General features: G+C 40.8%; 2 protein-coding genes across 4 annotated transcripts in view; both read left to right on the plus strand.

Moving 5' to 3' along the window:
• Window positions 1-17,831, plus strand: part of rspry1 (ring finger and SPRY domain containing 1) — a 102,092-nt gene extending 84,261 nt beyond the window's left edge. The window contains exons 9-14 of the mRNA XM_070897912.1: window positions 1,235-1,378; window positions 2,058-2,169; window positions 3,952-4,054; window positions 11,682-11,834; window positions 12,062-12,166; window positions 16,193-17,831. Of these exons, the coding sequence (XP_070754013.1) occupies window positions 1,235-1,378; window positions 2,058-2,169; window positions 3,952-4,054; window positions 11,682-11,834; window positions 12,062-12,166; window positions 16,193-16,289 (714 nt within the window). The 3' untranslated portion in view covers window positions 16,290-17,831. The remainder of the gene's footprint in view (window positions 1-1,234; window positions 1,379-2,057; window positions 2,170-3,951; window positions 4,055-11,681; window positions 11,835-12,061; window positions 12,167-16,192) is intronic.
• Window positions 17,832-22,556: 4,725 nt separating this feature from the next.
• Window positions 22,557-23,342, plus strand: part of arl2bp (ADP-ribosylation factor-like 2 binding protein) — a 40,721-nt gene continuing 39,935 nt past the window's right edge. The window contains exon 1 of one of the 3 annotated variants that reach the window (XM_070896901.1): window positions 22,557-22,655. In XM_070896901.1, coding sequence (XP_070753002.1) covers window positions 22,653-22,655 — 3 coding nt within the window. In that variant the 5' untranslated portion in view covers window positions 22,557-22,652. The remainder of the gene's footprint in view (window positions 22,656-23,342) is intronic. The other 2 variants (XM_070896900.1, XM_070896897.1) reach the window with 2 other exon arrangements.

A 23,342-nucleotide genomic window follows, 5' to 3' on the forward strand; every position in this document is an offset into this window, starting at 1 on the left:
TGCTCAGTTTTGCCAATGCAGATCAGATTGAATTGGCACAAGTTTAAGCCTCTGCGACCGAACAGTCGCAGCTTAAAATTGTCAAGCTTATAAAAGGTAGACTTCGACTTGATTTTAAATATGCCAAAAACGCCAAGGTAGGTACTTGCATGCCAGAACATTGCAACTTTCTTCATGCTGTTTCACTAGTATAACTAAGCTGTTTGTCTTCAAAATATTGGTTGACTTTCTGTGACCAGCCCAAAGCCATGAGACCAGATTGTTGTCTCTAAAACATTCTAGAATGGATTAAAAATTTGTATTTTGTGGATTGAGCTTACGAGGTTATGTATTCACACCAGGTCCCATATTGAATAGTGAAAGAAATAGAATTGGACTTGGTGTCGGCATAGTTTTTTTTTGCTTAATCTAGTTCAGTGGATTTTCAATATGACCAGTCACCTCTGCAACTTGGAGCAGTTTACATGGTTTTAATATTAAAGCATAGTGAAAGTGCTCAACTTGTAAGAGAGATTTTCATCATTGAAGTGATGAAAGGAACAATTTTTCTTGCAAAATAAACTTAATATTCCTGACTTGATTTGTGACTTTTGGGTGACCCCTTGGTTATATTTTAGAAAGATAGGGACAGGAGTAGGCTGTTCTGCAATTTATTTACATCATGGCTGATCGGTACCTCAACATTATTTGCCCACCTTTGTTCCATATCCCTTGCTTACCCTTGCTGAACAAAAATCTGTCTCTTAAATTTAAATTTGCCCAACATCCACTGCCTTTTGGGAGAAAGTTCCAGATTTCCACTACCCTTTTGTATAAAAACCTATTTCCTGATTTCACTCCAAGCACTAATTAAGATTATGCCCCCTTGTTTGGATTCTCACATCAGAGGAAATAGTTTCCCTCCAATTACACTTTCTCATTGTTATTTTAAATACCTTGATTTAGATTATCTCTCAACCTTCTAAGTTCAAGAGAATACAAGCCAAGTTTATGTAACATGGCCTCAATTTAACCCTTTAAGTCCTGGTAAAATTTATCCCTTCCAAGGCCAATATAATCTTGAAGTTCAGTGTCCAAAATAGATGGGGTCTAACCATCTATTGTGCAACTGAAGCATCACCTCACTTTCGAATTCTAGTTTTGCGAGCACCTGTACTGGGATTTAGTGCACAAAATCCTCGGGCCGAATCTTGTCAGGGTTATTACATTGAGTGTTCAATGTGTTTTCTTGCAGGCTCGATGTGATGCATCCTCATTTGAGAGTGTCCGGTGTACGTTCTGTGTAGATTCTGGAGTATGGTACTATGAAGTAACTGTAATTACTTCTGGTGTAATGCAGATTGGTTGGGCGACCAAGGATAGTAAATTTCTTAATCATGTAAGTTATCAAAATACTTTTTAAATGAACCAAAGAATTTTGTTTTTCACTTCTTAAATTCTAAATGTTGATTCAAATCACTAAATTCCAATAGATAGAATGTAGTGAGTCAATTTATAAAATGTGGAATAGCGGGCACTTTCATTTTGTGAGTGTTGTTGATAATTTGACTGCAGGGGGAGTGATGGGTCAGCAGATTATTTAGTTGTAGTAGGGAAGGAAGTAACACAGCTGAACCCAATCCTGTCCTGACCATCCACACACACACTTCCAGAAAGGGTTACTGGACAGTAGTTAAGAGTGGCAAGCCTCATCAGTCTCCCGTTTCCTACTCGAGGGCATTTGAGTACCCTTGCACAATCCTAGTTGAGATCAGCAAATTCCATACAGCCCACGAATCTAACCTGGAACTTTCCTGGTCTGGATAAACTCAGTGGAAGCCCTTTTTTTTAAGCAAATGTAGTCAAACTGACAATCTGGTCATTTGCATACAGTCAACACTATTACATTGAATAAATTTACCTAGCTGAACTCTCAGTGCTGAAAATACATTTAGCATTTAATTCTTTTTCTTTTCGTAAATTTATCTATAATTATTGATTTGCAATATCCTGCAAATATACGCTGGATTATTTTTAAAGTGCACTTCAGTACTAACTGTGTATGTTCCTTTTTAAAGGAGGGTTACGGGATTGGAGATGATGAATACTCGTGTGCATATGATGGCTGCCGGCAGCTGATTTGGTACAATGCCAGAAGTGAACCACACATCCACCCTTGCTGGAAAGAAGGTACTGTGTTAAATTCTCCTCAACCCAGCGATTTTGTAGCTTTCAACTTTTGATTACCTCTACTACAAACCGTGGCAATTGCTAATGTTCAAATTGGAATATAATTAAATATTTCTCCATGCACTTATTGAAAGCTTATGCAGATCAGACCTGGCTTGTCATTTAGGGAAGGAAACCTGCTGTCCTTGCCTGGTCTGGCCTATGTGTGACTACAGGTCTACAGCAATGTGATTGACTCTAAACTTCCCTTAAAAATGGCCGAACAAACCACTAAGCTGTATCAAACCACGACGAATAACTATAATAAAACTAGACGGACCACTCGACATCGACCAAGGCACCGGATTTGGACACAACAAAGGCACATCCTGCAAAAGTCACTAACATCTGGAGACTTGTGCTAAAATTGGTCGAGTTGTCCCACAGACAAGTCAAGCAACAACCTGACATGGTCATACTCACAGAATCATACCTTTTAACCAATGTCCCAGACTCCTCCATCACCATCCCTGGGCATGTGCTGACCCACCAGAGGTGGTGGCACAGTTGGGAAGGAGTGGCCCTGGGAGTCCTCAACCTGGACTCTGGACTCCATGATGTCTCATGGCATCAGGTCAAATGTGAGCAATGAAACCTCCTGCTGATTACCACTTATCGCCCTCCCTCAGCTGATAAATCAGTACTCCATGTTGAATACCACTTGAAAGAAGCACTAATGGTGTAGAATGTACTCTGGGTGGGGGAATTCAATGTCCATCACAGAGTGGTTTGGTAGCACCACTACAGACCCAGCTAGCCAAGTTCTGAAGGACGTAGCTGTCAGACTGGGCTTGAGGCAGTGGTGAGGGAACCAACCACCTACTTGACCTCATCCTGACCAATCTGTCCATGACTGCATTGGTAGGAGTGACTACAGCACAGTCCATGTGGAGATATCTGTCTTCACACAGAGGACACCCTCCATTGTATTGTGTGGCACTACCACCATGTTAAATAGGACAGATTTAGAACAGATCTAGCAGCTCAAGACTGGGCATCAATGATGCACTGGGCCATCAGCAGCAGCAGAATTGTATTCCACCACGATCAATAATCTCATGGCCGAGCATATCCCTCACTCTACCATTACCATCAAGACAGATGACCAACCTTGGTTCAATGAGGTGTGTAGAAGAGCATTCCAGGAGCAGCACAAGGCGTACCTAAAATATGAAGTGCCAACCTGGTAAAGCTACCACACAGGATTACATGCACGCTGAATAGCAGAAGCAGAATGCTATAGACTGAGCTAAGCGATCCCACAACAATGGATCAGATCAAAGCTCTGCAGTCCTGCCACATCCAGTCATGAAAGGTGGTGGACAATTAAACAATTCCATGAATATCCCTAACCTCAATGATGGCGGAGCCCAGCATCTGAGTGCAAAAGACATGACTGAAGCGTTTGCAACCATCTTCAGCTAGAAGTGCCGCGTGGATGAAACTCTGATCCACCTTGACTAAATATCTCAACCATGCCCCATTTTGCCTATAAACAATCGAATGGGTGATAGGCTTGTTTTGTAAATAAAATGCGTTTCATGTCTGGACTTGGCTTTAGTGAAAACCACCTGTGATCCAGAACGAGATAACAACTGGAGCCTGAAGTGTGAATGAGTAATACCTCTCATTTCACTCCTGTATAATTGTGATAAATGGAGTTCTACTATGAGTTCTAAATGACTAGTATTTTATGTTTGTGTTGAATTTAACTGGGAACGTTTTTGCTCCCTTTCCATGCAGGGGACACAATAGGATTTCTTTTAGACTTGACTAAGAAGGCGATGATTTTCTATCTTAATGGAAACCAGCTACCCCCAGAGAAGCAAGTCTTTTCATCAGCTACGTAAGTACATTTTTGGGAAGAACTGTTTTGAGTTTATCCTGTTGAAACCAGCTGTTCCTGGAGTAATGAAATTCTAGCTAAAATATGCTGCAAATCACTCATCAAATATCTTGGTTAGTATTAGTTGATTTGATGCAGAATATTTCCAGATAGCAAAGGAACACCGTACTTTTCTGGGGAAAAAAACGAAAATGCTTGAAATACTGATGCAGGTTACTGCACTTAATTGAATAGAAATTGAAAATCCCCAAAACACATTCCAGCTTTTGTATCTACTCCTGTTAAGTGATCCTTTTTTACCAGTGTTTTATTTACAATCGGCAAGTAATTCTATAATTATTTGCTGTCTACAAAATAGCTAATTGAAAGCAATATGAGTTACATAAATTATTTTCCAAAATGTTTGCTGTGCTCTTGAGGCATATCCTAATTTACTCAACAGTGCTTCATAAAATGGTTATTTGCATAGTATGAGTTGAGTGGGTCTGTATAAATAATATGGTATTAATCCAGTAGAAAAAAAATATTGCAGTTACCCTTTTAAAATCCTGTGATGGAATTGTGTATTGATTTTAGCGCTGTTAGTGAGATACCTAAAGCATTATGGCAAATTTTAAACAATTTACATCTATATCTCAAACATTATGGTATCTGCTGCTATGTCAGCATTGCATTGAGCAGCCTGGCTAAAAGCCAGTGAAGTTATGAGAACCCAAGAAACTAGAGTACAACAGTTTTGAGTGTCTCGGTTGTGGTTCCTTCACCCTTCGAGAAGGATTAGGGGAAGCTGGAAATATAAAGCACGATTTGGAAGATTCTGTGTACAGAAACTAAGTATTGCTTTGTTGTTTTTTTTTTAAACAGTTATGATTTAATAAACATGTACTCTGTCCCACGTTAAATTGTATCTGGTGTTTCTTTGGAAGCAACACCATTATCCGGTGCTGTACATGGATGGTCTTGGTAGACCATTGGGCCAGCTATGGCAGTTATACCCTTTTTAATCCCAATTCCCTGCCTTTTTTTCCAGATCCTTTTGATAACCTTATTTCTAAATTATTTATCTCCCTTTTAAACATCTCAATTGCGATGACATCCATGGCTTTCCAGGACACTGTTCCTCATTTTCAACCCTTTTTGTGACTATTTTACTGGATTTGCTTTTAACCTATTTAACTCAAATTCTAAAATGATATCCCCTCATTCTGGATTCTCCTACTGGAAAAAATGTTCCCTACCATGTCAGTTCCCTTTTTATAATTTTGACCACCTTTATCCATGCACCCTTTAACCTCCCCATCTCGAGCCAATATAATCCACCATGTCTTGTCATAGTTTAATCTGTTGATCTCCGACATTGCCCTGGTGCATTGTTGCTGGACTTTATCCAAAAACAGTATATCCTTCTTGGTGGCCAATATTGAACATAATATTCCCAGTGAGGTCTGACTTGCACGCTATATGATTGCAGTAATACTTCTTTGCTTTTATATTCTGAATCTCTTGTAATTAATCCTAGTGTTTAATTAACACTTTTTATTACTTTTTGTAGCTGAGTTAGCCTCTGATGACCCATGTACTTGCACCCTAGTGCCTTTGTATCCCAGCAACACCGATTTGGTGTTCTGGGCCAGAAACATGTCACAAACAGTAAGTGGGGCACATGATTACACAGTAATGTGACTCCACCAAACACACAAAAATGAAGACCTCTTGTTCTTACTGCCCCATCTCTTTTCAACCCCTCTTGAAATTCAAAACTTGGAAACCTCAACTCTTGAAAATTCCTGGGCAGGTGGATTGGTAAAGGTTGTTCCCTGATTAGTTGGGGATGATTTTTTTGAGGATGTTTCCAATAAAGTGGACAAAGGAGTACCAGTTGATGTGGTATATTTGGACTTTCAGAAGGCTTTCGACAAGGTCCCACACAGGAGATTAATGTGCAAAGTTAAAGCACATGGGATTGGGGGTAGTGTGCTGACGTGGATTGAGAACTGGTTGTCAGACAGGAAGCAAAGAGTAGGAGTAAATGGGTACTTTTCGGAATGGCAGGCAGTGACTAGTGGGGTACCGCGGGGTTCTGTGCTGGGGCCCCAGCTGTTTACATTGTACATTAATGATTTAGACGAGGGGATTAAATGTAGTATCTCCAAATTTGCGGATGACACTAAGTTGGGTGGCAGTGTGAGCTGCGAGGAGGATGCTATAAGGCTACAGAGTGACTTGGATAGGTTAGGTGAGTGGGCAAATGCGTGGCAGATGAAGTATAATGTGGATAAATGTGAGGTTATCCATTTTGGTGGTAAAAACAGAGAGACAGACTATTATCTGAATGGTGACAGATTAGGAAAAGGGAAGGTGCAACGAGACCTGGGTGTCATGGTACATCAGTCATTGAAGGTTGGCATGCAGGTACAGCAGGCGGTTAAGAAAGCAAATGGCATGTTGGCCTTCATAGCGAGGGGATTTGAGTACAGGGGCAGGGAGGTGTTGCTACAGTTGTACAGGGCCTTGGTGAGGCCACACCTGGAGTATTGTGTACAGTTTTGGTCTCCTAACTTGAGGAAGGACATACTTGCTATTGAGGGAGTGCAGCGAAGATTCACCAGACTGATTCCCGGGATGGTGCGACTGACCTATCAAGAAAGACTGGATCAACTGGGCTTGTATTCACTGGAGTTCAGAAGAGTGAGAGGGGACCTCATAGAAACGTTTAAAATTCTGACGGGTTTGGACAGGTTGGATGCAGGAAGAATGTTCCCAATGTTGGGGAAGTCCAGAACCAGGGGTCACAGTCTAAGGATAAGGGGTAAGCCATTTAGGACCGAGATAAGGAGAAACTTCTTCACCCAGAGAGTGGTGAACCTGTGGAATTCTCTACCACAGGAAGTAGTTGAGGCCAATTCACTAAATATATTCAAAAGGGAGTTAGATGAAGTCCTTAGTACTCGGGGGATCAAGGGGTATGGCGTGAAAGCAGGAAGTGGGTACTGAAGTTTCATGTTCAGCCATGAACTCATTGAATGGCGGTGCAGGCTAGAAGGGCTGAATGGCCTGCTCCTGCACCTATTTTCTATGTTTCTATGTTTCTATGATCCTGGATTAGTGGGTAGTTTTGACAAAGGAGAGTAAGGCAAGATAATGCTTGTTGTGGTCTCCGCAGATTTAGTAATGGATGGCACAACCAGTTGTGCTCCAGACATGCACATCTTGTACTTGAAGGAATAAAGATGGGACCCCTAACAGCAGAAATTGCCAGGATGGGGAAGAGTAAACATTTCACTGGGTAGGTGTAGGAGTGGTACTGGTTGAGCAGATAGATTAATGGCTGCAGAAGTGTTATGGTGAATGGAGGGCTAAAGGCTAAGCAGTTTGTAGCTTGAAAATACAATTGTAACTTACTTGGAGGAGGGTTTTTCCAGGGGTGGATGGTGTTAGAAGTGGGGTTGGAAAAGAGACTTAGTTGGTGAGGGATACAAGCCATCTCACATGGCGCGCCTCGTCCTCTGTCCATATCTCTGCTTGAGGCCAGAGAACAAGAGAGGCCATGTGAGATGGCAATGGTTGATGTGGTTCATAAACTTGAGCTCATCCAAAACACAACTGTCCGTATCCTAGCTTGCAATAAGTCCCAATCACCCATCATCCCTGTGCTCGCTGACCTACTTTGGCTCCAGTATGAGCAATTTTAAAATTCTCAGCCTTGTTTTCAAATCCTCTATAGCCTCGCCCTTCCCTATCTCTATAACCTTCTCCAGCTCTACAACCCTCTAACATATCTGCGCCCCTCTAGTTTTGGCCACTTGCGCATCCCCAATTTCAATTACTCCACCATTGGTGGCCTGCCTTCAGCTGCCTAGGCTCTCAGCTCTGGAATTCTCTCCCTAAGCCTCTCCAGCTCCCTCTTCTGACATTACAACAGTGACTGCACTTCAAAAGTACTTCATTGGCTGTAAAGCATTTTGGGATGTCCGGTGGTCATGAAAGGCACTATATAAATGCAAGTCTTTTTTTAAGACACTCCTTAAAACCTACCATCTGCCCTAATATCTACTTGTGTGGCTCTGTCACATTTTGTTTGAGAATGCTCCTGTGACGCGCCTTGAAATCTTTTACTACGTTAAAGGCGCTATATGAATGCAAGTTGTTGTCCATAATTATTGGTGAGAGGACCGTGAAATCAGAGGAGAGATGGCAAGCTGAGTTTTGATGGACATTGTCGATGAGTTGGTCTTGCAGAGGATGTGAGGAAGGATATCAGTGAGAAACCCAGGGTGGTGCTTGGGAGGCAATGAGGTAAATAACAAGGAATTTAAAGCAGAGGTGGAACAAGGTGAGCTGCTCGAAGGAGGAGAAGCTGCCATTGTAGTAAGGGGGGTAGGGGGAGGAGTGATCAAGGTGTGAATTTTTAATGAACTGTACCACCACTGGCAGTTTGGGCAGGGCAGGTGGTGAAAGTGTTGCCAGGCAGAAGGCTTCAGTTGGGGCAAGGAGTCACAACCAATGAGGAAGTTTGTCAAAGCCGGTATGTCAATGCAAATATCCATAGTAAGGCAATGGATGGCAAGGTCCTTGTTCAGGAATGAATGGACATTCTGGAGGAAAATGTGGAGGGCAGTGATGGTTGGTAGAGTCGGGGGGGATAGTGGTGGGTTGGGTGTGCGGGACAGAAAGGATGTTGGCAATATTAGTTTCCTGCGGTCTCACTGGCAGGAAGGTCAGCGAGATTAAAGTGCAAGATGGTTGAGGAACAGTGGCATACATTTGAGATATTTCATAACTCAAAATTATATTCCAGTGAGGAGGAAAGGGTGTAAAAGAAAAGGTAGCCATCTGTGGCGAAATAAAGGATGGTATCCAATTTAAAAACAATTTTTTTTTTTTTAAAGTGGCAAAAACTAGTGGGAGGACAGAAGATTGGGAAGCTTGTAAAAGCAAGCAAAGAATGACTAAAAAAATAATTAAGAAAGGGAAGATAGACTAGGAAAGTAAACTAGCACGAAATATAAAAATAGATAGCAAGCGTTTCTACAAATATATAAAAAGGAAAAGAGTCGCTAAAGTAAATGTTGGTCCCTTAGAGGACGAGACCAGGGAATTAGTGATGGGGAACATGGAGATGGCAGAAACTCTGAACAAATATTTTGTATCAGTCTTTATGGTGGAAGGCACTAAAAACATATCCCAACAGTGGATAGTCAATGGGCCATAAGGGGGAGGGGGGGGTAGGAGGAACTTAACACAATCACAAACACTAAGGGGGTGCTACTCAGTAAGATAATGGGACTAAAGGCGGATAAATCTTCTGGACCTGATGGCTTGCGTCCTAGGGTCTTAAGAGAAGTAGCAGCAGGGATAATGGATGCATTGGTTGTAATTTCCCAAAATTCCCTGGATTCTGGGGAGGTCCCAGCAGATTGGGAAACTGCAAATGTAATGCCCCTTTTTAAAAAAAGGAGGCAGACAAAAAGCAGGAAACTATAGACCAGTTAACCAGTTAGTGGTTGGGAAAATATTGGAATCCATTATTAAAGAAGTAGTAGCAGGAATTTGGAAAAACATAACCCGGTCAGGCAGAGTCAGCATGGATTTATGAAGGGGAAGTCATGTTTGACAAATTTGCTGGAATTCTTTGAGGATGTAACGAACAGGGTGGATAAAGGGGAACCAGTGGATGTGGTGTATTTGGACTTCCAGAAGGCATTTGACAAAGTGCCACATAAAAAGTTACTGCACAAGTTCACGGGGTTGGGGGTAATATATTAGCATGGATAGAGGTTTGGCTAACTAACAAAAAACAGTGTTGGGATAAATGCCAACCCGAGAATGAACCAATCAGTAACTAGTGGGGTGCCGCAGGGATCAGTCCTGGGACCCCAACTATTTACAATCTATTTTAACAACTTGGAAGAGGGGACCGAGTATAACATAGCCAAGTTTGCTGACGATACAAAGATGGGAGAAAAAGCAATGTGTGAGGAGGACACAAAAAACCTGCAAAAGGACATAGACAGGCCAAGTGAGTGGTCAAAAATTTGGCAGATGGAGTATAATGTTGGAAAGTGTGGTTATGCACTTTCGCAGAAAAAAAAAATCGAAGAGCAGGTTATTTAAATGGAGAAAAATTGCGGGACCTGGGGGTTGTGGTGCATGAAACACAAAAGGATAGTATGCAGGTACAGCAAGTAATCAGGAAGGCCAATGAAATCTTGGCCTTTATTGCAAAGGGGATGGAGTACTGCATGCAGTTTTGGTTTCCATATTTACGAAAGGATATACTTGCTTTGGAGGCAGTTCAGAGAAAGTTCACTAGGTTGATTCCAGGGATGAGGGGGTTTACTTATGAGGTTAAGTAGGTTGGGCCTCTACTCATTGGAATTCAGAAGAATGAGAGGTGATCTTATCGAAACGTATAAGATTATGAGGGGGGCTTGACGAGGTGGCTGCAGAGAGGATGTTTCCACTAATGGAGACTAGAACTAGAGGGCATAATCTTAGAATAACGGGCCGCCCATTTAAAACAGACGAGGAGGAATTTCTTTGAGGGTTGTAAATCTGTGGAATTTGCTGCCTCAGAGTTGTGGAAGCTGGGACATTGAATAAATTTAAGACTGAGATAGACAGTTTCTTAACCGATAAGGGAATAAGGGGTTATGGGGAGCGGGAAGGGAAGTGGACCTGAGTCCATGATCAGATCAGCCATGATCGTATTAAATGGCGGAGCAGACTCGAGGGGCCATATGCCTACTCCTCCTATTTCTTATGTTCTGTTCTTACGAAAGAGGAAAATGGGGCAGTTGAGGTTGCAGAATGGAGGTTAGCTGTGGATTTATCCAAGGGTGGGGGGTGCTCAAGCCTGGAACAACAGCAGAGGAGTAGTGATTGGTGAGAGGAGGGCAAAGTAACCAAGAGGGGAGAAATAAAACATGCATATGGGAAGGGGCGGAGACGAGAGAGAAAGTCCCAAGACACACCAAGGGGGGGGAAAGGAGATCGAAGTAATGAGCTCACTCTGGAGTGGTCGACAAAATGCACGCACGAATGGACAGAGGGAATTAGGTTACGTGGGTATAGCAAAGATATAGAGACATGTCCTTCTAATCGAAAGACAGGGAGGAGGCGATATGAGAGTCCAATGTTGAAGTCTGAAGTCCTGAAGACTACTTCATACCTTAGCATGTGGAGTCCACTGCTTTTCTACTAGAGTAGCCAGTGTTGGCTGTCCCGTTTATCTGAACTTGGAAGATTTGGCCCAGTGTTGTCAGACCTTGCAAAATCTTGTGCGCCTCATTTCACCCCAAAAAATCGTTTTTGCGCCCGACCCAGGTGCAAATGAGCCAAAAATCCAGTCCCTTGTGTATTAGATAAAATCAGAAATTCTCATTGTCTGTCTTTGTGATGTGTGAAAATGTCAGCACCCGTTTTCCTTAAAGCTGATGAGCTGTTGTCCTGTCAACTAAAATGCAAATATCACCATTTAAAAAGGACAATTCTTTTTAAAAATATACGTCGTATACTTTTAAAAAAAAAAACTGTTTTGGCATCTTATCACAAAAGAAACCATTTCCAAAATTGTAAAGGCCAAATACTGAATGTGGTTTACTATTTACTATTTTTTAAATTGCAGATCTGGCTTCTTTGCTGCTGCCAGTTTCATGTCGTATCAACAGTGTGAGTTTAATTTTGGAGCAAAACCATTTAAGTATCCTCCAACAGTCAAATTCAGCACATTTAATGAATATGCCTCCCTCTCTCCAGAAGAAAAAATAATTCTTCCAAGGTGAGTACATTCAGTATCAAACATAAAACCTAACTGCATTATGCTACATTTAAAGGTCTTATGGTATTTTTTATTTAAAAAAAAAACACTTTTTCATAACCAATGAGTTTTTTATCTGCATGTTAGGCCCTCAACAGGGTGCATATATGTGTAATCATTAGAATTGTGAATGAACTGAGATCGGGTATAATATTTTATAAAACTGAGAAAATTGTGTTGTGTTTAAGGCACAGACGTCTAGCTTTGTTGAAACAAGTGAGCATACGGGAAAACTGCTGCACACTCTGCTGTGATGAGATGGCTGATACAGAACTCAGACCATGTGGACATAGGTATGTTGCAGGCTTGTTTTAACTGAAGCATCTTTGCTTGTTTGTAATGGTTGTCCACGGTCGGAGTTTCATGTTTCCAAATTGGCTGCTATTGATGTAAACCACCGTTCTATGTAATTACTGATGTACGCACTAGACTGCAAGTCTGATTTCCCCCCTCCCCCCCCCCCTACGATTTGAGACTCTGCCCTTCATGTAAAAGATTTTCATAACTTCCCAGTATTTTGGATACTGTCCTCTTTGCACAGTTCCAATTGCAATTGTCCCTTCCCTTTCTTTCCCGGAAGTGAGAGGCCCTGTCACACAAGTGTCTGTTGTGTACCATACATCTTATAGGAGCCCAAAGGCCTGTAGGAGTTGCACAAGATTAACATTTTGCAACCATCTACCATGGATTAAGAGTCATAACTGAAAAATTTTGTATGGTGTGTTTGTGGCAGTAGAAAAGTCATGCTAATTCATATTATGCATCATATCTAATCAAAGACCATGGTCCTCAATGGGGGGAAAGGGTGTTTGGGTTATATTTACAAGTTTTAGGGGGAACTTCAAAATATTTTTCCAAGCATCTTCACTGCATGGGCAAGATCGTATGAGCTTCCGGCCTCTCTTTTGCCATTGCTTGCCTGTAAATCACATCATTTTTTTTTTTTAAGTATTGCATGCTTTAAGAAAAAAGTTGAAATAATGGCTGACTTGTGAAGATTGCTTCTTTGACTCTCAGGTATTCTTCCTGCAACTCATGATTAAATTTAAACAAACATTTTTGAGAACTTTCTTGTTTTAAATGTGCAGGAATCCAAGCCCAACCATATGTTGTGACTTGGCATGACTTCTTCCCACATAGACATTACCTGCAAAGATAATAAATGTACCTCTACCATCTGTCACCATCTGCCCAGTTCTTATTCCAGCTTATTTCTTTCTCACAAACAAAATTACTTTCTTGCCCACTTTTTGGCAGTTTTTTAAAATTTAAAATTTGGCGTGTTTGAAAGCATTCTACTAATGTACATTCAGCTGTGCACGTTAAATCTCCTTAAAGCGTAGACCAAAGCACAGACTAATGCTAAAAGTTTCAACGATCTTTCTCCTTTCACACCACTTTAACTACCTCCTGTTAATGCATTTAAACACTAACTAACAAATTGCCTTCTGTCAACAGCTGCACTACAATTTTCTTTTGGCATGCACCATAAACAAAACCAACCCCTTCACAATTTCGTCAGGCATTTTCACTAGAATGATGGCTCATTCCTCTGCTAAAAATTATCTGTTTATGTGGCTAAGCAACCTTTGATTACTAATATCTAGTGTCTGTTAATTTACTGGATACATTCTATGATCTATGAATTTATTTGCCTTTAAACTGATGGGCTTCCTACCCCTCTAGCAGGTATGCAACGCCTGCCCTATTTAAGGCTAGGAACTTGGTTTAGGGAGAGAAATTAGTAGTGTAATCTGTAAAGGAAGACATGTGTTAATGTATCATAATTCAAAATCTTTCTCCTTCCCAAAGAATAAAAGCCTTTTTTATGGCTTGCTAGCTACTTCACTGCAATGTACTTTGTAAATCATTATTTCATATTTATATAATGTGTGTAAATGTAAGCTCTTGTGTATAAGCATGTTTTTTGCAGTGCTTCCTCTTGGGGTTAACATGCATATAGTAATTTCTTTGGAAACTTGTTTAAGAACATTGGAAATGTTTGAAGATAATTGTCCGATAAACAGGAAAAAATAGAAACTTAAGAACATAAGAAATAGGAGCAGGAGGAGGCCATTCGAGCTTGCTCCACCATTTAATACGATCATGGCTGATCTGATTATGGACTCTGGTCCACTTCCCTGCCCGCTCCCCATAACCTCTTATTCCCTTATCGGTTAAGAAACTCTCTTAAATTTATTCAATGACCCAGCTTCGAACAGCTCTCCTTGAGGCAGCAAATTCCACAGATTTACAACCCTCTAAGAAATTCCTCCTCATCTCAGTTTTAAATGGGTAGCCCCTTATTCAAAGATCATGCCCTCTAGTTCTAGTCTCCCCATCAGTGGAAACATCCTCTCTGCATCCACCTTGTCAAGCCCCCTCATAATCTTATACATTTCGATAAGATCACCTTTCATTCTTCTGAATTCCAATGAGTAGAGATCCAACCGACTCAACCTTTCCTCATAAGTCAACCCCCTCATCTCCGGAATCAACCTAGTGAACCTTCTCTGAACTGCCTCCAAAGAACGTATATCCTTTCGTAAATATGGAAACCAAAACTGCACACAGTATTCCAGGTGTGGCCTCACCAATACCCTGTATAACTGTAGCAAGACTTCCCTGCTTTTATACTCCATCCCCTTTGCAATACAGGCCAAGATTCCATTGGCCTCCTGATTACTTGCTGTACCTGCATACTAACCTTTTGTTTCATCCACAAGTATCCCCAGGTCCCACTGTACTGCAGCACTTTGCAATTTTTCTCCATTTAAATAATAACTTGCTCTTCGATTTTTTTTTTTTCTGCCAAAGTGCATAACCCCACGCTTTTCAACATTATACTCCATCTGCCAAATTTTCGCCCACTCACTTACCCTGTCTGTCCTTTTGCAGGTTTTTTGTGTCCTCACACATTGCTTTTTCTCCCATCTTTGTATCCTAGCAAACTTGGCTACATTACATTCGGTCCCTTCGTCCAAGTCGTTAATATAGATTGTAAATAGTTGGGATCCCAGCACTGATCCCTGCGGCACCCACTAGTTACTGATTGACAACCGGAGAGTGAACCATTTATCCCGACTCTGTTTTCTGTTAGCCAATCCTCTAGCCACGCTAATATATTACCCCCAACCCCGTGAACATTTATCTTGTGCAGTAACATTTTATGTGGCACCTTGTCAAATGCCTTCTGGAAGTCCAAATACATGACATCCACTGGTTCCCCTTCATCCACTCTGTTACATCCTCAAAGAATTCTAGAAAATTTGTCAAACATTACTTCCCCTTCATAAATCCATGCTGACTTCAATAAAATGTATGTCTGAACTTTGTCAACTGTTCTCAGCAGAACCACACATTTACAACATTATAAAAGGAGAAATTGTGTGGGGTTTGAACCTGAGGAATTGGGTGTAACTGATTTTATTAAGTGCAAAGGAAGTCATCAAATGAAGGAAGATGGCCAAATGTACAGCTTTCACCATTCTATAAAGGCTGCAAAGTCCCTTCCGTTATGAACTGCAACTCTTTGGCCGAGTAATTCCACTTCATCCAAACTGTGGCAAATGAGTAGCAATAATGGCTTGAGAAATGGGAATCCTTAGCACTCTATTTTGACAGTTGTCAACTTCTTCATATGTGGTGGTAGAACAGTTAACCCCTATGAAGCAGACTAAAAAAGAGAACTCATCAGTTCTCCAAAACTCAGTCCAGTCCACAGTCCTGCAGACCAGTGGACTGGATGAGGATGGTACATTTTATGCCTGTACAACTTTGAAGAGGCAAGCTTTTAGTTCAATCTGAGCTAATGACTGACTTGACTGGAACAGCCACACAAGTTCTTAACAATTGAGGAACACAAACTATAACCATCTTCAGAGATTACCAGCATTATAGCTTTATGAACTGATCCAGCTCCCTGTGGAACGCTATCCATTTTATGTAGATGTTCATATGCAGTTAATTGTTGGCTGAAGCAGAGTTCTTGTAGCCTTTGCTGAGCTATAGAAAGCCTCTGGGTTTCACATTGATGGTACCTCCAGAGGAAACCTGCAGAAGAAACTATGAAAAGTATAATGGGAGAGTGGTCTTGCAAATTCCCCAAACTTGCATTCTTCTTTGTGCTGGGTTAGGATAAAGTGGCACTAAACTTTGGGGCAGTGTAATGTTTTAATCTGTGATCATGTAGTGTATTCATGCTTTAATTTCTGATTATACAGTTTAATTGAGAATTTTGGAATTATTGTGGCCCAACAAGGTCACCTGATGATTTTATAAATCTTATTTGAATGTTTGATCTTCTGTCTTTTTCCCAGTGACCTGTGCATGGAATGTGCCTTGCAGCTGGACACCTGTCCTTTGTGTCGTCAAGAAATAAAAACCCGGGTCAGGCTGATTTCACACATTTCCTGAACTCTTTCTTCTAAGACCTATTTTGATCAACCTCTGTACCAAGTGCTAACGAATGAAACGCTCCAGCTGGGACATGTACCATCCAAAATGCAATGTGTGCAGTTGCTAGTATTACTCCATTAGCCAAGAAGGGCTAATTTGGCATAGTTTCCAGTGGAACACGTTTGGGCAGTTTCAACAAGGTTCCTAGTGTGCATGGACCCAAAGCACAAACCATTTCAGCACTAAATTGGTAATCTCACTGATGCCACAGGTTGGCTATTGTGAGAAATGATAAAATGTCACACTGCTGCAGTAGAGTGCTCATAAAGTTGGGTTGAGGTACATTGTTGGGGGTGAGGCACCCTGTAGGGCCAACGTAGAGAAACCTTTACTCTGCATCTAAACATAAAATACCTGACCCGAGAGTGCTTGACACGGACATTGGGTGCCTGAAATGGAAAGTGTTCCATTCCTCAGCACTTAACATCCCTCGCCTTCATGAGCACAAAAAAAAATCTTGGTGCAAATTCCAGCTTGTTTCAAGAATAAAGAGATCAACTTATTTTGTTTTATTCCCTCTGACTTTAAAAAAAAAGGTGGTGCTCACCATACTCTACTTTTATTCGGCATCAGTCTGGCACACTGTCCAACCCATCAGAAGTTCTGAAGGGCTACAAGAGACTCCAAGGATATATGCAACGGCAGCAAATCTAGAAGAAAAATGTTTGTGAATAATGAGAAATTTTCATCTTTCCATTTTTACCTGTATGCAGAAATGTTTACTTTTATAGGCAGTGTTCCACAAGACCCAGGTGTGTGTTAGGAGTAGCAGTATCAACTTTTGCTGGGGAAATAATACATGGAAGACCCAACTACTCAAAGCTGCATGATTTGCCAAATTAATTGGTAGAATTTGAGATCTGATGATTCCAAAGAACATTTAACTTTTTTAAACATAAAACATCTGTGGTAATCAACATACTTTGCAAGTTTTGTTTTGTTAATCACAAACATTTCTAATCTGTCTACAGAACCAAGCCTTGTGGATAGCAAAATTATAAATTATTTATTTAATGAAACAGTGCGTGTTTTACTGATGTTTTTTTTTTCATCCATCTTTAACCTTAATGATTGCATTTGCCAAGTTTTGTAATGCAACAAATGAGCTTTTTCCCCTTAATTTTATATCAGACCAGAAACGCACTTGCTAGAGCAATTAATTATGAAACTGATGTATTGAATATAGTGCAGTTGAAAGGATTCTCAATTGCTGTAAATTTATCGAAGCAGTTTGAGGAATAATTGTTGAATAACTGGGCTTGAAAATGGATCAGTAGTGCCATTTTGGATTAGTTTGATATGTCATGTTGGGTTTTATTGGTGGAGACTTCAAATTTAAATGATTGACTTGATCATATTGTACTGCACCTAAAAGTACTTTGGAAAATCTCTCTACATTCCTATTTACCACTGTACAAAAAAAATCAGATGATGGTATTCTTTGCCCTATGTCAAACACCAGAAATTATTTGCATAATAAAATTTGAATACAGAAACGTGTTTAAAGACTTATGACACATTTATTAAAACAAAGTAAAAAAATGTATTAATGTGACATTTTCACACCCAATTCTGTATTTATATGTACTGGTCTTTAGAATCCATTCCCATTGTATATTTTATCTGACCAAACTGATGTGCAACATCCTGATTTACTTCCACTGTTTAAGAATGAATATTTTGTATGAACTACAAGCATGGGCTATTTATGCCTGTTCTGGCTAAAAGTAAGCTAACGTACATGTAATTTTAATCAATCTTTTCACTCTTCCCATGTAAAACAAGCTACTGAGTAGCCAGTTATGAGCAGAAATTAACCACCTGTTGGGTAGTCACAATTACCTTCCCCAGTGAAGTACTGACCCTTATGTCAACATTAAGATTTCAAAATATATAGATTTCCATTACTCTTACAAAACTGGTTATGAAGAAAGCTTTTGACGTTGGAACCCATTAGTAGCGACTTGGAAATTGAGGCCATCATGACTGGGAGAGGCTTAGTTACTGCATTCAGGAAAAAGTTTAACTGGGGAGTGAAAATAAGCCTACAACTTTATAATGAGCTTTGAGTCCCAGCTTTCTTGGTGTCTGTTTTCATTCAACATAGTTTGTGATAGTGCGAGCACTATAATCCTTCCATACATTGTTCAAACGACTCCACTATCTTGTCATCGTGGTTTTTCTTTTCATAGGATGTGGACATTGCTGGCAAAGCCAGCATTTATTGTCCTTGAGTAGATGATGGTGAGCTGCCACCTTGAACCGCTGCAGTCCATGTGGTGAAGGTGCTCCCACAGTGCTGTTATGAGGGAGTTCCAGGATTTGACCCAGACAAAATGGAGAAATAGTGATGTATTTCCAAGTCGAGGTGGTGGTGTTCCCATGTGCCTGCTGCTCTTGTCCTTCTAGGCGATAGAATCATAAAATGGTTACAGCACGGCAGAAGGCCATTCGGCCCGAGCCAACTCTCAGCTAGTCCTACTCCCCTGCCCTTCTCCTGTAGCCCTGCAATTTTTTCCTTCAGGTACTTATCCAACTCCCTTTTGAAAGATAAAATTGAGTCTGCCTTCACCACCCTTTCAGGCAGTGCATTCCAGATCTTAACCACTCACTGTGTAAAAAAGTTTTTTCTTGCATCGCCTTTGGTTCTTTTGCCAATCACCTTAAATCTGTGTCCTCTGGTTCTCGACCTGGGAACAGTTTCTATCTACTCTGTCCACACCCCTCATAATTTTGAACACCTCTTATCAAATCTCCTCGATCTTTACTCCAAGGAGAACCAACCCTAGCTTCTCCAGTCTATCCTTATAACTGAAGTCCCTCATGCCTGAAATCATTCTTGTAAATCTTTTCTGCACCTTCTCCAAGGCCTTCACATCCTTCCTAAAGTTTGGTGCCCAGAATTGGACACAGTACTCCAGTTGGGGTCGAATCAGTGTTTTATAAAGGTTCTTAATTTCCACACTTTTGTACTCTTAACTCTTTTTTATGAAGCCCAGGATCCTATATGCTTTCTTAACCTGCCCTGCCACCTCCAATGATTTATGCACACATACCCTAGGTCTTTCTGTTCGTGTACCCGCTTTAGGATTGTCCCATTTAATTAAATGCCATCTCCTTCATCTTTCTACCAAAATGCATCATTTCACATTTTTCTGTTAAATTTCATCTGCCACATGTCTGCCCATTTCACCAACCTGTCTTGTCTTCCTGAAGTCTATCGCTCTCCCCCTTCCAACTTTTGTCATATGCAAATTTTGAAATTGTGCTCTGTACACCCATGTCCAAGTCATTAATATATATTAAGAAAAACCAATGGTCCATGAACCGACCCTGGGAAACACTACTGTATACCTTTCTCCCGTATGGAAAAACAACCGTTCACCACTATTTCCTGTTACTTAATCAATATCGTATCCAGGCCACCACTGTCCCTTTTATTCCTTGAACTTCAATTCTGCTGGCAAGCCTATTATGTGGCACTTTGTCGATCACCTTTTGGAAATCCATATACAGTATGTTGACTGCATTACCCTCATCAACTGTCTCTATTACCTCATCAAAAAAACTCAATCATGTTGGTTAAACACAATTTGCTTTTAACAAATCCATGCTGGCTTTCCTTAATTAATCCACGCCTATCCAAGTGACTGTTAATTGTGTCCCTGATTAATGTTTCTAAAAGCTTCCTCACTACCAAGGTTAAACTCACGGGCCTGTAGTTATTGGGTTTATCTTTTACACCCTTTTTTGAACAATGGTGTAACATTTGCAATTCTTCAGTCCTCCACGATTTCCACCCTCAATTTCTCTCAGCATCCAAGGACGCATCCCATCTGCTCCTGGTGATTTATCTACTTTAAGTACAGGCAGCCTTTCTAATACCCCTCAATTTTTATCCTATCAAGTGTCTCCAGTATCTCCTCCTATGGCAGCATCCTCTTGATGAAGACAGATGTAAATGCTCATTTAGTACCTCAACCACACCCTCTGCCTCCATGCATAAGGTCTCTTTTTGGTGCCTAATTGGCCCACCCCTCCTCTTACTACCCTTTTACTATTTATATGCCCATAGAAGACTTTTGGATTACCTTTTATGTTGGCTGCCATTCTATGCTCATACCCTCTCTTTACCCCTCTTTTATTTTCTTTTTCACCTCCTCTGACCTTTCTATAAATAAGTCTGATTCTCGGATGTATTTGCAACCTGATATGACATTCGCGCTCCGTTTCTGCTTCATCGTATTCTCTATCTGTCTGTTCTTCTCGGGAGCTCTGACTTTAATCCCCCTCATGGGACTGTACCCAAACTATTTCCTCTTTAAAGGTCCTGAGTTTGGGAAGTGCTGACGAAGAAATAGCGAGTGGCTGCTGTGTATCTTTAGGTACACAGTGCAGTTACGTTGTGCCGATGGTGGATGGAGTGAATGTTTAAAGTGGTGGATGGGGTGCCAATCAAACAGGCTGTTTTGTCCTGGATGGTATCTTGTGTTGTTCAAGCAAGTGGAGAATATTCCATCACGCTCCTGACTTGTGTCTTGAGACGTCAGGAGGTGAGTCACTCACCACAGAATACCCAGCCTCTGACCTGCTCTTGTAGCCATGGTATTTATGTGGCTGGGACATTTTAAGTTTCTGGTCAATCGTGACCCCCGCACCCCCCCCCACCACCACCCTGAACATATTTATGAGATTTGGTGGTGATAATGCTGTTGAATGTCAAGAGGAGGTGGTTAGACTCTGTTTGAGATGGTCATTGCCTGGCACTTGTGTGGTATGAATGTTACTTGCCACTTAGGGGCCCAAGCATGAATGTTGTCCAAGTCTTGCTGCATGTGGGCAAGGACAGCTTCATTATTTGAGTCGTTTCAAATGGAACGGAACACTATGCAATCATCAGAAAACATTCCAATTTCTGACCTTTATGGAGGGAAGGTCATTGATAAAGCAGTTGAGATGGTTGGGCCTAGGACACTACCCTGAGGAATTCCTGCAGCATTGTCCTGGGCCGGAGATGATTTTCCTCATTCACAGGCTTGCCACAATTCAAGGGCATTCTGCATGTTGGCTATGTCCCATTCACAGGCTTGCCAGGAGTAAGAGTGACAGGAACTGTTGAGCACAAGATATGATAGTGTACATGAAAGTACAGCCTGTATTTTCAATTCTCAGACTCAAAGCAGTAAGGTACATAATGGAGATGCCTGAAGTCTGAGTTACTGATTAATTACTATTGCGAGCGAGCAATGCCCTCCATTAGTACCAACACTGGCCTGTTCCAAGCATATCAACAGCACTAAAAGTGCTATCGAGCCCCAATAAAACTACATTTACGGATTACCATTCCTTGAAAAGGATGTCCAAGAGCAGGGAATGGATGCAAGACCATGCTATAAGCTCAACTAATCACGAGAGATTATTTGCTCTTTTAATCATAGGTCTGTCCAGCTATATACAAATTAGTTGCTACATTTGCCTACAAAACCAGAAGTACCCTTCAAAAGTAATCCATTGGCTGTGAAATGCTTTGGGATGTGGTGAAGATATGTTAAAGAACCTGCATTTATGTAGCACCTCAAGTCCAGATCAAGTATTCATTTATTGTTTTGGAAACAATATTGGCCCAGAATTTGTGGTTCTAATGACGCGAAACTTAGTGTTCGCCATCACTACTCTAAAACTGACAGTTTCTGGAGTTTGCACGTGCACATTTAAATGCAGAAATCCTGAAATTGCTATCAGTGGTGCCTTGCTCCTCCACAGATACAATCAATGTAGAATCATTGAATTGACCTGAGTTTCAGTTTTTACGCTCTTCTCGCTGTAAAGATCCATAAAGTTAAGCCTTGTTTAATGAGGTAACTGATTTTTTTTTTAAAATGGCATATTATGTCATTCCTGCTGAACAATCTCTCCATCCTGGAAAACTAATTTTATATGTGGAGTCTCATTTCCTACATTACATGATAAAAATTACATGATTTTTAAAAATATATTTTGTTTTGATATTTCAGCTTCTACCTTAATTCCATATGCATGTCCCAACCTTAATTTTGCTTGCTGTAAAATGATTAAAAAGTGAAGGATAATTAGTGCTTTTTACTTCCTGGTTTGCTGTCTGAGAATTCTTCAATGTGATTGGCTGCTTAACTTGATTGATGACATCACTGATGCTGGAAATCCCTTGTAGGTGATGCCAGAATGAAATTAATGTCGGGAAAGGTAAAATTCATGCCACAGATATCGGTAGATCTTTGTGAGCAGCTTCGAGGTCAGAAGTGACCGCCATCACTTCGCAAAATCCAGGCCATTGTTTTAAGAATGGTAAGTGAAAATTGATCAGTCAATGAATTATGCCAAGTAGAAAATAAATGTGCACCGGTTTGGGAGAGGCTTCCAGTACCCATGGAATGGCATCCCAGCAAGTGCCATTGAAAGAGGAGGAAAGAATATTGGCAGAAAAAGGAGGGATTAGAAAATGAGCTGACGAATATTGGGTTTTGTAGTCTTAAAAGTTGTCTCCTTCGTCTGCTTAAATAACTGAGGAAGTTGCCACTGTTAGTACAAATTTTACATAGCCTGTTCTCAGTACAAAATGTTTTTTCAGTACAAATAAGGAGGCCACATACTCGGAAAATAAGTGTCGAATTGGGATAGAGGAGCAGAAGGATCTGGGGATGCAGATACACAGGATCGCTAAAAGTAATGTCACAGGTTAATAAGGCCATAAAAAAGCAAACTAAGCCTTTCTAGATAGATAGAATTGAAAGTTACGTTAAACTTGTATAGAACCTTGATTAGACCACAGTTGGGAGTATTAAAAGGATATAGAGGCACTGGAGAAGGTGTAAAAAATATTTATTGGAATGATACCAGAACTGAGAGGTTTTACCTATTAGGAAAGATTGAACAGGCTGGGTCTCTTTTTTTTAAAAAAAGAGATCGAGGGATGACCTGTTAGATGTTTTCAAGATTATGAAACGGTATGATGAGGTAGATGTCGAGATGTTT

This window comes from Pristiophorus japonicus, chromosome 13 (assembly GCF_044704955.1).
Source record: "Pristiophorus japonicus isolate sPriJap1 chromosome 13, sPriJap1.hap1, whole genome shotgun sequence".
Taxonomy (NCBI): Eukaryota; Metazoa; Chordata; class Chondrichthyes; family Pristiophoridae; genus Pristiophorus; species Pristiophorus japonicus.